This window comes from Argiope bruennichi, chromosome 4 (genome assembly GCF_947563725.1).
Source record: "Argiope bruennichi chromosome 4, qqArgBrue1.1, whole genome shotgun sequence".
Lineage (NCBI taxonomy): Eukaryota > Metazoa > Arthropoda > Arachnida > Araneae > Araneidae > Argiope > Argiope bruennichi.
The window spans coordinates 7,260,448-7,277,506 of NC_079154.1; the positions used below are offsets into that span (position 1 = coordinate 7,260,448).

General features: G+C 27.1%; 1 protein-coding gene across 2 annotated transcripts in view; it reads left to right on the plus strand.

The window, feature by feature from the left end:
• Positions 1–16,900, plus strand: part of LOC129965591 (glucocorticoid-induced transcript 1 protein-like) — a 93,717-nt gene extending 76,817 nt beyond the window's left edge. For both annotated transcript variants that reach the window (XM_056079620.1, XM_056079621.1), the window contains exons 4-8: positions 1,069–1,338; positions 3,242–3,301; positions 3,779–3,980; positions 5,234–5,363; positions 8,363–16,900. In XM_056079620.1, the coding sequence (XP_055935595.1) occupies positions 1,069–1,338; positions 3,242–3,301; positions 3,779–3,980; positions 5,234–5,363; positions 8,363–8,552 (852 nt within the window). In that variant the 3' untranslated portion in view covers positions 8,553–16,900. The remainder of the gene's footprint in view (positions 1–1,068; positions 1,339–3,241; positions 3,302–3,778; positions 3,981–5,233; positions 5,364–8,362) is intronic.
• Positions 16,901–17,059: the final 159 nt, after the last annotated feature.

Below are 17,059 nucleotides of genomic sequence, written 5' to 3' on the forward strand. Positions count from 1 at the left end.
ATTATTAGTTTGTAAAAGATTCAAATTTATATGTGAACATATCAAAATGTTTGTTCATAAAATGATCTTCCTTCAGAATAATGCAGCATTTTCAGTTTACTTATTTTGTATTTAATATTTTTAATTTCAATAAATATTTTAAGTTTTAATAATTTAAAAGTAATAAAAGTTTATTTTTGCCATATTAGCTTGTAAATTTTAAATTTTTTCTTAATATTTTTATTTTTCTCTTATTTCTCTTATTTTATTTTCTCTTTCTTAAATTTTTCTTTTATATGCATTATATTTAGTTTAGAATAATTTTTATCAAAAATTTATAAAATTGGGCATTTTTTTTAACATTTTATATGATTAAATTTCTTCTAAGTAAATAATTGGTAAAACCAAAGATATTCATAATATATATATATATATATATATATATATATATATATATATATATATATATATATAATATATAATATTAAACATTAAAATCTGTTTAGGTTCAACCCCATTCATTGCCTTTTTTCATATTTCAAAAATTTAGTAACTTTGAAAAAGGTAACTTTCCATCTCGTACTTACTTACTTTTTTTTTTTTTTTTTTAAAGTCAGAATGCAAATTTAAGTTATTCTTATTTTTCATATAAAAAAATCATTTTTTTTTCATTACGATGTTCATTTGATTTTGCATATTAGGTTTTTAATTTAACCTGTGATTATCATTTAACCCATATTATGTTTTTATATAGGTTAAATGATAGTTAGTTAAATAGTTTGGAATTTGCTGTGTATATCTTCCCTGAAGATTCCCGAATGTGTTCATTATTAAATACATCAATATCGTATTTTTTGTTAATTTTCTGTTAATATTTCTGTTATGTTGATTAAAGTTATTGAACTCCAGAAAACCATAGTTGAAATATTATAAAATAATCAAACACTGCATATTTCAATTCAATCTAAAACTTTTTATATGTGTGTATTTTGATGTTAAAAGAATGGCCTAATCTTGTTCTTTTACTCTTAATTATTTACATTAAAAATATATTTTTGATTAAATTTCTGTATTTTTATTCTATATCAGTACATCCGCCAACGTCTGCAAAGGACCAATCATGGCAGGCCCTCGAGTGCCCACCAACGGCAGAGTCCCATTCAAGGGGACCACTCCGCCATATCATCGTCCGCCTACGGAACCTCGTCTCCGTCCATCTCCCCCCATGCCAACAATGCCAGCGCCACCTACTCCTCCTTTGCCTCTGCCTCTTCGCGCCCTCTTCCCATACCCATACCTGACATTCCCAAACAACCTCTCATACCCAGGATGAGAAGCAGTGTTGAAGGACTCAATCAGGTACATTTATCCTGTTGTACCATTTTTCTTATAAATATAAGATGAAATGCCTTTCTCGTTTGTTGAAACAAGAATCAGTGAACTCATGTAACATGGCCAAGTGGTATAGAGAAACCTTTTCCCTTGTCACTCTGTAGTTTCCAGGAATCAGCCATTGCATTTTTTTTTTCTGCGACAGAAGGCATATTTGTATTTTCATTAATCTAAAAACTAAAATTAATTAAATATGAAATAACTATCTGTATAAATAATATTGTGTAAAGATATGGATGTTGTGTTATCGTAAATCATAATAAAAATTTTTAAAAAGTAAACTAAACCTTTTTTACATAGTTAATGAAATAAAATATTAACTTAAAATAATTAATAAGCATGTTGGATAGGTAAAAATAGATGTAAAAATGTGAAACTTAATTGACCAAAAAGATGGACCTCATATTATAAACTGCTCAAGAATACAAAATGCCAAAATTTACCTCTACTTTCACCAACTTGCCTTAACATTCATTTTAATTTTTGGAAAAATTTTTTGTGAATCCACACTGTAACTATTTTCTTTTTAATATTTAATAAAAACAGTTTCTAAATACATTTTTATTAGTGTGCTAAAAAGTAAAAATTATGTTATCATTGTTTCTTGCTTTCTAATCTTAATTTATAATTCCAATAAATATTTTGAACTATTATTATTATTTTTTTTTTTTTTTTTTTTTTTTTGGAAATTCATTGCCAGGTGTTGCCATTCATGTGGAATTAAAGTAAATAATTGATAATTAATCTTTAATTTTTAATATTAAAATAACTTATTGTTATCAGTTTGCCACAATAAAAGTATGGAAATTCTGTTAATTGAGCAAGTAAAAATTCATTTGCAAAATCAGTTAAATTAATTTGTGTTAAATAAAAGGATTGAGTTGCTCTTTGTAGATGTTATTTGCCAACTATGCATATTTATAATTTTCATTTAACTAAAGGCTGGTAATTATACAGTGTGATGCATGTTGTAGTAGCTTGTAAAATAAAAATTTCTGAAGTTTAAAAGAGATTTATATAAGGAAATAATTTTTATTCCCATTGCATTTTTTCACATGATATTATAGCTAAGAATGCATATGAAAATTGGAGGTACCACAGGTTGGTTTTTAAAGAGTTGTGTACAAAGTGATATTTGTTTCTTGTAAAACCTATAGTTTTAAAAGTGACACTATTCAATTTTTAACATATTCTATGATGTATTCTGTTCAGAACATAGTTGAGATATAAATTTGTTGTTTGTTTGTTGTAAAAAAATGTTCAAAAGATTAAATTTAATCATTTTTATATTCAGAAAAGTAATAAAATGCACAATTACTTTTTTATATTATGACCCATTTTTAGGTCCTAAAAAAATATATCGATGCAAATTAATTTGATCCCCCACCCCCTTTTTTTTTCTTTTTTGAAATGTCAAAATGAAGCATTCACATAAACTGGTCATATGAAAAGACTCTTTAAGAATCAAGAATTAAGTAATTTTTTCTTTCTGTTGCGAATCACTTTGCGATAAAAAGTTTTAATAAAATAATGTAATGAAATATTAAAATTTCCATTGAAAATTATGCTGTAGAATATAGGTTAATGCCTTAACATATGTTACAAACTCAGAATAACCAAAGACAATTTTGAGAGAAACTTGAAAATGCAACACATATGTTTATATTATTAGCTTCATGTTTATAAATTAAAACAAAATCACTCAAGTTAAAGCAAACATCTAAATTAGATCATCTTAATTTTTTAAATTCGATTTGGTTTGTTCCCTCCACCCCAATTTTTAAAGTAAATTTCCCCATTTTCTAAATATTGTATATAAGAGGAGTTGAAGTGCTTGATATATGTAATATAATGGTTAATTTATTTCTAGGAAATAGAAAGAATAGTGCTAAAAGAAATATCAGGTGCTGAAGGAGATGACACTGAACGAGTAAGAAACTATTATTGTTATCGTAATTCATATAATTGTAAATTTTAAGTTTTAATGTCATAATGGTCATTTTGAAATAATGTGTGCAAAATAAATGTTTTTCATTTATAATATGAGATAATGTTAAACTTTTGTTTGCTTGTTGACAGATAATAAGCTTAAATTTTAAGAAGAAATTTAATCATTTCACTAAATTAGAATTTTATACTAAAAAATAGTACCGAATTTTAAATATAAATACAGTTTCTCTAGGTAAATAATAAATAATTGTCAAATTGTCAGGTTCTTAAATGTTTTCAATGTTTTTCTCAAAGATGAAAGTTTTGATGTTTAAGTAAAAAAAAAAAAAAAAAAATTGTATTGATTTTAACGTTTAAATAAAAAAAAAAAAATTATATTGATCATAAATTGCTGTTAAAACATTAGCATCATCCTTGGTCACTTTTTAAAATTCTTTATGAAATACTTTTTGATCAGACATTGGAACCAACACCTGAAGGCCACAGAGCACCTATTGCTGATTTGTTCCGTCATACTCAGAGTGTAAACACACAGACACCCTTTGATCGTTGTGATAGTTGTTACAGCAGCAACAGTTCTACAAGTGGCAGTAAGTCAGTATCTCCTATTGTTCCAATAATGCCTGGGCAAATGGACAGTTCAAGACCATCAAGTACAGGTACTTAATTTGGATTTGTTTCGTATAGCATGTAGGTTTTGAACATTATTGTATAATTCTTAAAGAAAGAAAAAAAATATTTAATAGATTTGTATATTAATATGTAGTAAGCTGTATCATTTTTCTTTAAATGTTTATTTATTTTTAATTTCTACTAAGTGTTTTATCTAAATGATTACTTGTTTATGATCCAAAAGTACTGTAATCCAAGACAAGTTAAAAATATTGTAAAAGCCATGAAATATATCATTCTGTTCAATTGAATGATTATACTATATTTTGAAAGTAACTGATTTATTTGATCACAATTTCATTTTGAATACCAATTTGAAGCATAATTTTGCAGTTCTTTCTTTCTTTAGTCTAAGAATGCATAAATCGGAATTTAATATTAATATGTTCCAGGGAAAAAAGGTAATAATTCATTATCTTGGAATTTAAGATATGGCAATATATCCCTCTTTATGCTGATCATCATTTTTTAAAAGATTTTGATTTTTTCCCCTGTACATTTGTATATTGTTTTTGTATAACCAAATATAACAAAATAAAACTCACATTTTACTGGCCTATTTTAATATGGAGAGTTCCTAGTTTCAAGAATGCAACAGTGATGAAATTAAACAAATATGTTGCATGATTTTTTACCATTTCAAATCTAAATTCTTTTTTAACTGTCTTAAAGAAATAATAAAGCTTAAAACATTGCTTTATTTATAGCTGGGATTATGAGAGCATTTCCTTAGTAATGTTTGCAGTTTTCTATCTTTGGTCATGAAAAGTTATCTCGGGGTTTTTGGTTTTAATTCATCATCAAGTACATGAATGCAAATTTCTTGAATAGGCTATTGGAAATTTAATGTTTCAAATTTTTTCGCCAGAAATATTAATTGCAAAGAAAAAAAAATTGAACTGCGCTTTTCTATTATCATTTGAATAATATAAATGATTTAAAAAGATTAAAATATAATCTTCTCTTAATTAATTTATTGAATGGATTTTGAAATCTTAAAACTAAATAAAAAGTAGTGATTGCATTTTTTGGAATAAAAACAGTTAAGTAGTGATGTCATACATGAAAAGGAATTTCTCAAATCTCAGAAAATGCTCAAAATTAGTGTTAGTAAATGTTGTGGAAATCTGTAAAATAAATTTTTTAAAAAATATGCGTTTTCTTCAATATTGATCTTATCAATATTTATTTTTATGAGTAGATCTGAATATTATGTAACAGTTTCCATTCTTTGTTTCAGAAGGTAGCAAAGGTGGTTCTCCTGACTTAGAAGGCACACATAAACTGGCAACCAGTCCACATATTAATAAATTTTTAGCTAGAGAACCTCCTGATGGTTGTGAAAAAGTAAAAATAGCTGAGGAAACTAGGTAATTTTTTTTAACTTAATAACTGAAGATAATACTTGAATCTTTCAGAATAAGAAACATTTTTCATATGAATATTTACTTGTATTTATATACAAATAGTTTTAATATTTTTTAGCAACAAAAATATTATTAACATATTTGGTATATCATAAACAATATTTGCTGTGAATATACAAAAATAACATTGTTAAGGCGATGGTGTTATTAAATTTTGCTACTCAAAGTGATTTGCCCACACCTGCACTATTAATATTCAACAATATCATCTGTGTACAGATGATAATCATGCAAAAGATTAAATGATAATCATGCAAAAGATTAAGTAGCTGTATTGAATAAAAATACTCTTATATGAAGATGGATTTATTTATTATTGTAGGAAACAATTGAAGCATTGCATTTATTTTTAAAACTCTGGTTGTGGAAGGGAAATATTTTAAGTTGAAATTGATACATCTTCAATAATTCTCTTAGGTGGAATTAAATTCAAGAGGAAACATTAAATTAATTTTCACTAGTAAATTTATATTTCCATTCTGCTCTGATTATAAATGTCTCATATGAAGATATCTCCCTGAGAAACACACCGATTGAGTTTAGTAGTAGTACTTTCCAAACAAAGTGATGAATTTTTATATTCTGTGTAAAAGTTTGGATGCTAAGCACTTTTAGCAGCTATATATTATCCTTGGAGGTACCCTTTGTTTGTTAATCCAAGAGAAGAAAGAATTACTTGAATGAAAATATGTTTAATTATTGCTCTTATGAATGTACAGTTTCCCTAGTGATTATTTGATTTGCTGTGCTTGAAATTAATTTGAAATTTACTTTCTCTACTATTCTAAAAGCAGTATTAATAAGACTGAGAAGTGTAAAATAATTATAGGATAAGAAAATAATAAACTTTTCTGAGCAATAGTGGTTTATCTTAATATATATAAATTACGTGTCACGTTGTTTGTCCGCGATGGACTCCTAAACTAATTAACCGATTTTAATCAAATTTGCACACCGTGTGCAGTTTGATCTAACTTAAAAGATAGGATAGCCCTTTTTTTGAATTTTTAATTAGAATTTTAATTTTTAATTAAAAACTAACTTTCTCGCCAAAAAAATCTTTTCATTTTCCCCACCGCCAAATGAGTAAGGGTTCAGTTTTTTTTTCCCAACAGTCATGAGGCTAGGCTTAAGATTTCTCGGCTGATTATTTGAAACGATTCTATTTATTTTCTTAATGTTTGATGCATTTAAAATGAAACATTGTTAATGAATCGATCTTTCAGATTCATTCTTAAGTACTTCTGAATTTAAATAAAACAGAAAAAAGGAAATAAAAAATTTCTAATCTGCATGGCGTTACCCCAACTGGCGTAGAAAAACACACGCATTTGTGTTAACGTAACTGGCGTTGAAAATTCACGTATGCGCATTGTGTTCTGATTGTTGACAATATTATCAACGGATGATTCTTGATTTAAATTATTTTTAGGTTAGTTGCATGCTTTTGTAATTAAATTGTATTTATGTTAGTTATATATTTTTTGTATATGCTTATAGTTTTAAGTACATCATTTTTTTGAGTAGTTTTTTTAAACCTGTTTTCGACCGATTATTTTAAACGATTCATTTTATTTTCTTAGTGTTTGATGCATTTAAAATTAATCATTGTTAATGAATCGATCTGGTTATGATGAATCTGAGAAACTTTTGTTGACAAATTCTTGAGATATTACATAAATTAAGAAAGATATTCTTTAGTGCCCATAAAGTTTAAACGCTCATTGACTGTTTTCAGTAATCATATTACAAAAAAAAAAAAAAAAAAAAATACTTTGATTATATTAATTGCAGATTAATCCTTTCCACTTTAATTTATAGTATAAATTCTACGGGAACTAACAGAAAATTGGAGAGATACATATTACGTTATGACTGAAGGCGTTTATAATATTATGGGAGAATTATATGACTATCAAAATTTTAAGTTTTAAAATATTTTGATGAAGAAGCTATTAAAGTAAGAATTGCATAAAATATTTAATTATTAAAATTTTAACGAACATTAAGATTGGCGAACCGGCTGGTCGCCAGAGGCGGCTAGTATATTATATATATATGAATGAAACAGTATCAAATTGCATTTCTTTTTTTATGAAACAAAACACCGAGAAAAAATATTCTTGTGTTAAAGAACAGCAAGTACAGAGTTTGTTCATTCAGCAAAATAAAAAATTTAAAAAAATCTGAAATGTGCTTTTAATAGTATACATATAAATAGTTTGTAACGAAACTTGTTCTAACTTGGTGCAGACAGCTGGCTCAGGGTAAAATGTTATGAGCTGAAAGAGCCAGTTCACAAATTCATATTTGACTGCAGGTAACTTACCTAAAAATTGTTTTGTTATTGATTTACTTCCTGTTATTTCTCATTTGTTCTAGAATGTTCTTATAATTTCTGTATCTTTTTAAGTCTGGAAGATTCTTATCATTTTATCTTGTGGATAAAAACAGATGTAAGGTTTAGTTCCTTGAATAAAGAGTTGAGATTAACGAGTATTTTCTTTGAATTTAGTTAACACACAGTTTATCTACGCAACAGTTTGATTATTTTCAACTTTGTAGTTTTTAATGCAAGACCCATTATTCTAAATATTTTAGGGTTGTAAGATATGTCTTTTTCCCTGCCAATCCCAACTTGGCAGTGCCATACATATGGAATTAAAATTTAATTATGATAATCGATTAACTGGCAAATATATTCGGGAAATTTTTTTAAATAGTGTGTACTGTATTGAAATCACATAAAGGTACATAATTTAAAAACTTTTTCACACGAAGGAAAGAATTAAAAATCAATTACAGAATTCGATTGTATGGGCATGAAAAATAAAAAATTAAATAAAAACCTCTTTTAGCTTTTCTCTACAATTTGTTTTTGAGTATTAAGGAATATTAATATCTTGGGAAATTTCTTATATGCGATTATTTCCCATTATTAGGAACTCAAGTGGTGCTGGAGAACTTCACAAGTTTAGCTGTCCTAAGCCAAGCATGAATTTTGTCCTGCTTCCGAGTCAAAGATCAGCCTTCGACCCACTCTGTAAGAACTGCGGCGCTCTCTCAACTCCCAATGGTGACGTTGTCAAACCTGGTGCTCCATCCGCTAGCAAAAAGACTTCAACAAATTGAACTGAATCTAAACCAAATGGAAATACCATCCACCGTACCTTGTCTTCACTCTGCAGAGGTTTTGTCCCTTGCATGGAAAGAAAAAAAATAAAATGTTTGTAGTTTTAGGGTTTGACAAACTGGTGTTTTTCAGTCTCACAACCTTCCCTCCCCTTCGATGACAATGAGTTATTATTTTGTATATGTCTGACTGTATAATGATTATAACCTAGATATTTGTTTTTCCACAAAAGTGTGTTTGTACTTGATTGTATCAATATGGTTTTTTTCTTCTTTTTTAAATTGCTGTTATATACTTGGTAGTTGTTTTGTTTAGTGAAATGTAATGAAATGCTAGTACAAGAAAATGAAGTCTGTGCAGAATTTCCATTGCAAACTGCAGTCAAGGCACTTGTCGTGGTAATGTGTTTACTTATGGCTGATGAGAGATTTCACAAGTGTGGATTTTTGTGTCTATCTATATGCCATATATATGGATAGAATTTTATTTGAGAATCGTACTTCTTTTAGTTGTCTGTGTAATATGTATTCTGCAGTTTTTATAAATTTCAGTATGAAGTGTTGTGTTGAGATTTAGGAATTGAAAATCTTTAATGAAACTATTGTCATTTTGAATTTATTTTCTGGAAAGGGACTTTTTTTTTGTTAAAATCTTGGTGCATTTTATAATAAAAAGTCTTCAATTAAAAAAAAATCATCTCTAATTCAACAAAAATATTTTTTTTTTTCTTTTTGTAAATGAATGTGCCATAAATAAGAAAGACATTTAAAAGAAATTAAGATTCATATATGTTTTAACTGCTAATTTTCTTCATAAAAATTATAGACAAATAATTTTGAAGCTGTCCCTTTTCAGGATTCTATTAGATATTTTCAAAATATCTGAAATATTTGTTTTGCATTAATTTGTAAAGGTATTTAAGTAGCAAAGCATGAAGTATTTTTGTATTTTGTGCTAACTAATATGCAGACTGTTCATGTTGACAAAATGAAGGTGATGTCGGAATTAAGTGGCAGTCTGCTATGATGCTAGAGATAAGAACATGCAATGATGGGTGTGGATGATAGGTTATTTAAAAATTCAGACTATCCCATTGTGCCTCACTTTTTCAAATTTCAGGGCATTAGCTCATTTCATTTTTTCACTTCATGACCATAGCACTCATACCACATGAAAACTAATGGACATCCTATGGTAATAACAATAGTAGTTCCTATATTTGGGAAGCTGGTGTCGCGATAGTGTACTGCAGAGGCCTGCTTCGTCTCCAAAACATTTTAACTTCATATCATATTGAAAAAAAAGTATGCCACAAATGAAAGTGGAAAACTAGATTGTATCAATTACAGTAATAAAACCATTTAAATAATTAATTCAGTGAAATCAATTTAATTTTTTTACATTCATTTTCCAAAGATTTCTCAAATTAATTAGGAATTTAAGCATTTTAGAGGTAGTTAACTAAATTTCGAATAAAATTCTATTCCTGGATTTAAAGATAAATTCCAAATGAAATTCAACAATTTTATTTGCTCTACAAAAGAAATAAAATTATTGTTTATTGAGCCATTATGTATGTTTTACATGCAAGGAAATGTAATAAATTTATGTGAATAAATAAAGAAAAAGTGTAGTTGCATGTAAAAGTTTGCATGCATATTAGAATTTAGCAAATTTTCTCTTTACTTTGTTTAAATGACATTTGGGACAAAACTAATATTTTTAAAAAATTACGTATTTGGAAACTTTTGGGAAAATTCAGATTAATGAAATATTTTATTTTCTTTGAATTTTGGAAGTTGGAACTGAATGGAGACTAAATCAAATTAAAAATTTCTGTTTAAGGCTTTCTGGTTGAGATATGAATGTCCATTCCTAATATGAATGTGGAAATACAATAAGTGTACGGTCAAATTATATTGTGGATATTTTTTTTTTCATAATTAATTGCATTTTTGAAAATGCATAACCATGGCCATATATCTTTGAAAAAATATTCATGTGTTTTTAAGAATTTTATTTGTAAGTTGAATATGATTTTAAATTAAAGATGTCATTGTATAATTTTTAGGAGGATGGATATGTTTAAAGATTTATTGAAATTATTGCTGTTCAGATTATTAATATTGTTTCTTTGAAATATTTCTGGTAGGAAGGTATTTTTGTTTAAAAGATATATTTTTAAGAGCATTCTTTTTTTTTAATTGTGTTTTTGAATATATATGTTCAGTTACAAGGAGTCTGAATGCCACAATTATAAATAGTTTTTATTCCTCTTCATTACCCAAATTATCAACATATTTTACAAATGTGGTCTTATCAAAACATATCTTCAAGATTTAATTTTTTTAATCCTTTGAATTTATTATTTTCATAGATATATGAACCATGGTGCATTCTCATATTTTTAAAGCATACTTAATGGAATATAAATTTATTTCGTATTTATTTCTTTGTGATTATGTCCATGTTGATCTTTTGGACATATGCTTGATTACCTGAAGACTTGATGTGTTAAAGCAAGTATTCTTGATGTTTAAGTGAATTGTAATTCAAATACTTAAGAAAGCTTTTGACAATGAAATTAATGACAGAAATTTTTTAAAAGAAATATACTGATTCATACTCAAGATGATCCCTAAGAACTTACGAAAGGTATATTTGCATATATTTTTGTGTATGGTATATGAATTGTGGCCGTTTATCACAGAAATAGCACCTACTAAACAGCACAAATAAAATGGATAAACATAATGAAAAATTTTACAAGATTGTTAAGTTACTGGAACTTTTTTGTATCTTAATACAATATTTGCACTTTCTTATATATGAATAGTTAATGTGAAATTGTTTTATACATATGTATTACAAGCACTTTTGTTGATAAATGCTTCTTATGCAAGTAAGTAAAAAAAACACATCTGTATATAAAGTAAAATCTGAATAACTTTTGAAATTAAAGTGCGAATTCAATTTTAATTTCCAATAATCATTTTTCATTTATGTTGCGTTAAATGTGTTCTGCTACAACATTAATGTTTAAAGTTCTTTTCAACAGTTGAATATAATATAAAGGTTAGTAATTTTTAAAATCTGGCTTGGATTTCAAGTCATTCATAATTCTCAAGGTACAAAAAAATAGAATTATGAATAATTCATATTAGCGAGAAAAGATGCATTGTGGGAAAACTTTACTAGTTTTAACATTATTTCAGTTCTTCCTAAAATCTAATTTAACATTGCAGAATTTCTTTAGCTCTGCTTAATTTTTGAAGTATAATTTTATAGAATTTCTTTTTTTGTCTTAAAGTATCTGTGTTATTTTTCCCCTATAACAATTTCTTATTAAAAGTGCTAATTTCTCTGAACTTCATTGATAATATGATATATACTATTCCTGGAATGGTAAAAAAAGATCTTTTTAGTATTGTCTTTTATTTACAAGATTTTTTTTTATGATGTGAGAAGAAATGATTTGATTAAATGATAATTATTCATGGTTTTATAATATTTTGCCTTTATAATATTTTCCATTGTTCTAATATTCTTTTCAATTATCCGCTGCTGTGATTTAAACATTCTACTTAATGTTTTATGTTGTTTGTGAATTGCATAATATTTATAAAATTGCAGGTCAGTAAAACATTTCTGTACAAAAATAACAATTTAGAAAATTAATGATTTTTAACTTTTGTTAATTGATCACTTTTATATTCAGGGTACTATTTTTTCATAGATCTATGCTAAGCTAGAGATTTGAGTTGTTTTTTTTAGCTGTTGTTCTTCCTTTAACTTCATGCTGATAGAAATATTTCTAACATATGCTTGCTAAACAGTATTTTAAAGTTAAAAAAAAAGCAGTGGATAATTTTACTTTTATTTATTATAATTATTTTAAAGTGAATAATATGTTTTGTATAAAATTGTTTATTGTGAATTTGTCAAATGATTAAGCTGTTCTAATTTCCCCCTTATATGATGGGATTCTCCCCTCCCCCCCAATTTTCAATTTGAAAGACTTCCTGAAAGGAGGCTTTGTTTTTTGATGACATCAAGTTCTTTCAAGTTTGAAAAAAAAAGATTGTTGTGAGCAATTAATGACGTGAAATTGTGTTGTGCTGATAAAAGGGAGTGTATATATGAAATTTATGCAGCCACATATTTCCAAAAGAAAGAATAAAAATTTCCAGTTTGTGTGTCACGCAAACTAAAGGAATCATGTTTAAAAGTGTTAAGTGCAGAACTTGCAAATAGAGTGCCTCACACCTGTTACTGCAATAAATTTGCATGTTGATGGTGTTGACCTCAAGATATCGAGCTGCCTTTGGTGTAAATGAAATTGCTGCCCGTTTGCTTGCTTGATAAGTGTATTGTTGCATGGATGCTTATGAAGACTTGAGAATTTTCCGATATGAGCTTATTCAAAAAGATTTGCCACATGTTATTAAAAAAAGCCTTTCCCTCTTTTTGAAAGTTTCTTGTATTAAGGAAAAACCACTAAGTTTGTTTTCTGTGGTTCATCTTTTGCATATTTTTACCGAAATGGGAGAATGAGCTGTTAAGGTAAAAAATTCACAGAACTAGATTCATCTCAGTTTTGTACTATAAATGTATTGGATTTAAAAATTATTTCATTTAACAAATTAATTTTTAACGAATTTTTATATTGTGAGAATTGATTTTGGTTTCTATAAAGTTTTGCTTACATAAGCTATTAAAATAATATCTAATTTTTTGGAAGTCAGATTAATATTTGTGCAGCTGTTTAAAATTGCAGCAAACTATTACATTAAATTTTAAAATTTTGTACAATTTTAATATTGTGCTGAATTCTGGATATTTGTTGCAAGTTTTATTATATATAATGATTGCTGTATTTATCATTTATTTAGTCTTCCTGATTAGTTACTGTTTAATTTGTTTGGTTTATTTAATATACTTCTGCATATTGGCAATTGTGGCAGTGGAGAAGGGATCTAAACCTTTATTATATAAATGTTGATGTTTACATACCCATTGCCTTATACACAACAAAATTTCTAAGCGGCCAAAAAAGAAATGACAAATTTAAAGCTGTGTAACACATCACTGGACCATCTCCTTTCTATAGATTTAGCTCTTATTTATTTTTATATTTATCGTGGAAGAGATTTCAATTTTTGGGGAATTGTTGAACATCTTTTCCAATTTTGCAGATGAATTCTAATTCAAATCTCTCTGCTCTTACCTCTGAAATTTCTGGACAAGAGCACATTTCTTTCTAGCAAATATTTTCAATTTTATATCTGTTAGCAGTTTTGGCAGCTTCAAATACTTAGGAAACTTACTGGGTTCTGTTTACCGGCCAGGAGTGCGGAGGGCTAGCCTTATTTTCTCAAGTTTTATAAGCACTGTTGCATTCCTAATTTTTGAAGAAAGTTGTTGCAAAAGAGGGCTCGATGTGTATATAGATTGTTTGCTCCGTGTTCCAGTCCACGAGAGTCGAACTGGGAGTACAAATGGGGTGGTGACTACACCCCCAGCCACAGCTTCCAATCATCAACGCACAGAACTGGCTTCAGCCAGTATCCAGGGACTTAGCCTGTGCCTCCTTCGTAGAATCATTCTCACACTTACTCATCCATCAGGAAAACATTTGTATACTTTCTTCAGCTATTCAGTCTGTGATCATCAACATATTCTGCAAGTCAAAGAGGATTGAAATTCTTTTTAATATAGTGAATGATGAGACTCCTTTAGTGGGATTGAAATATATCATTCTTCTTTCAATATCTATTTAGGAGAATGTCATATCAACAGCTAATTAATAGAATCCACCTAAATATTTTAGTATTTTAATGATTTTTATGTTTTAGTTAATATGTATTTTGTATGTTATAAATTACATCTAGAAAGTTCTGAATGAAGCAACATGATTTATAAAACTTTGAATTTAAAAATTAGTGATATTGATTAAATGGGAAATATAAGTTTTACATAATAAAATAATTTCTGCTTATTTGTCTCCTGATAATTTAACATTACTTTATATATAATGAAACACTTATATTTTTACATATCTTTTGGTTAGATGATAGCATAATCTGTTGATATAATATGTATTTAAATTTTGAAAGAAAAAAAAGTTATACCAAATGATACAATCTGATACCATTATATTTTTTAGTAATTACACTCTTAAACTTATCAGCAATTTTAATTGGCTACAATTGGATATATCTGATTTACAATACTTTTTGCATATAGTTGATAACCTAAGTTAGTGTAATAATCACAGGCTGAATTCAGCTGCTGGATCTGTGCAAATGATGCAACTTATCATTTTCATAGAAAAATGGATCTTTTGTGTGTGTGTATGTGTGTGTGTGCACTTGGAACAAAGATTGTATAGTATGTTTTCTTGTTCCAAAAAAATAAATAAAAACATTTTTCCACTGGAGGAACTGCTGTAAACTGACGACAATGCTGAATGTTTCTGATGTGTATGCATATGCCGAACCTGTATACAATGGTTTTGCATGCATGCAGTTGCTTTTGATAAATGTAATGTTTACAAAAAAATGAAAATTTGTCCCTGTTGCAGTTATTCTGAAATCATTTATTTCTTTCCATTTGTGCATTATTTTCGAAAACTTGATTCAGTATGTTGCCTGAAGTCGAGTATCTAAGTTGTGTTAAAATTTGAAATTCAGTTCAATAAAGTTCTTAAAAAATCTTTTGATGGTTTGGTAATTAGTTTGTAAATAGTTTGAGAATAACTTTCATTGTACAATTAGAAAACAAAGAATTTTTTTTCCTTATTATTATTATTATTATTATAACTGAATTATATTATACTCTTTCAAAATTCTTCATTAATTTGAATAATTGTTTTAATAACGTTTCTCATTTAAATAATCTTTAAAGAAAATTCAAAATCGGTAACTTACCTACTTAACCCTGTGATGCATCCTTTAATTCATTTTTTTTAAATTTTAAATTCTTTAACGTAAATAATTTTTAATGCAGAAATACGATTAGATATTTTATAGATTTCTTTATTAGTATTCCTCCATTAGAAAAAGAATCAGATATTTCTAATAGTTATTTTATTATTATTAAACTTCATTTGAAATAATAGAATTTTAAAGTTTTAATAATTATCAATAAAACCAAATTGGTAACTTTTAAATGATACTTTTACTATTATTTTAAAGTTTCTATTTAAAAATCTCTATTCATCAATTACATTTTTTTAAAGATATGTCAAAAGGAATAGATAGCTAGTTTAATTGTTACTTAGCCCATTTAGTAAACTATTATATAAATTTTTGGACTAAACATCTAAATCTACATGAATGTTTATTTTTTTCTGTCATAAATATCTTAGTTGAAATAATAAAAACTATGCATTGTAGGGTTAATCTTATTCAATTTGTTGAGGGCAACTACTCGACTGAATGCAATTCCCTATGATACCATGAATGTTAATTCTTTTAGTAGGAATTTCATTATGCTTAAATGTGATATTTATTTGTTTTATTCTGGTATTTTAGGATTTTTGTTTTTATAACATGGTTTGATGAAATATAATCTGAATATCAAAGTACAAATTTCATCTACTGAATGTAATTGAATAATATCCAATGCATGCCAGATGTATATTTTGATGAAGCTTATCAGTAACTGATTGAAATGCCTGAGAGTTAGAAATGGCATTTTGTTTTGTTTTGTTCTTTCCAAAAATTGTTTTATTTCTTTTATTGTTTTTGCGCATGACATGTGAATAATACCTTTTTCCAGAATAATTGTTCAATGTGTTTAGCTAGAAAAAAAACTGATCATGCACTTGTATGTATATGTTGGTTTTTGGTTGACCTGCATTACGAAGGTTATACTTTCTCTCTAACTATATTACTCTGTATACTATTTTAACTATAACTAATTACTCCTATTTTAAGAACTTGTTCCACTAAAAGAGCTGATATTTATGTCTCTGCTGAGGACGTTTCTCTAATAACAAAACAACTCAACAATCAGTTCGGTACGAAGAGGAACGAGCATTTTGTATATCGGAACGCTTGAATAGGACACTATTTTCAAATGCGAAATAAAGTTTGTGTATGTGTTATGCTGTCATTCAAGCTGTATGAATGGAGACTTTCTTTTTTAAAACCAAAATTGTGTTTATTTTTTCCTTTCGAATAGAGCTGGAGAGTACAAATATAAATATCACTATTTGGATAAGAATGTACATCCTGCATTTTGTTTCTTTTAAATTGTATTTCAGATAGCATATGGTTTTTGTAAGGATTACCTTTTCATTTACAAAAATATCAATTTGTTGTAAATAAAGAAACTGTTGAAAGCTGTTTTTTTCTTTCTTTCGCCCCCCCCCCCCCCTTTTTTTTATCACAAAATAATATTTTCATTTCAATACTAGTTTTACAAAGGGGTCATTTTGGCCTTTCTCAGAAAACTTTTCGTTAATTTTCTTCACGAAAATTATTGCCGTATTTTATGAGGA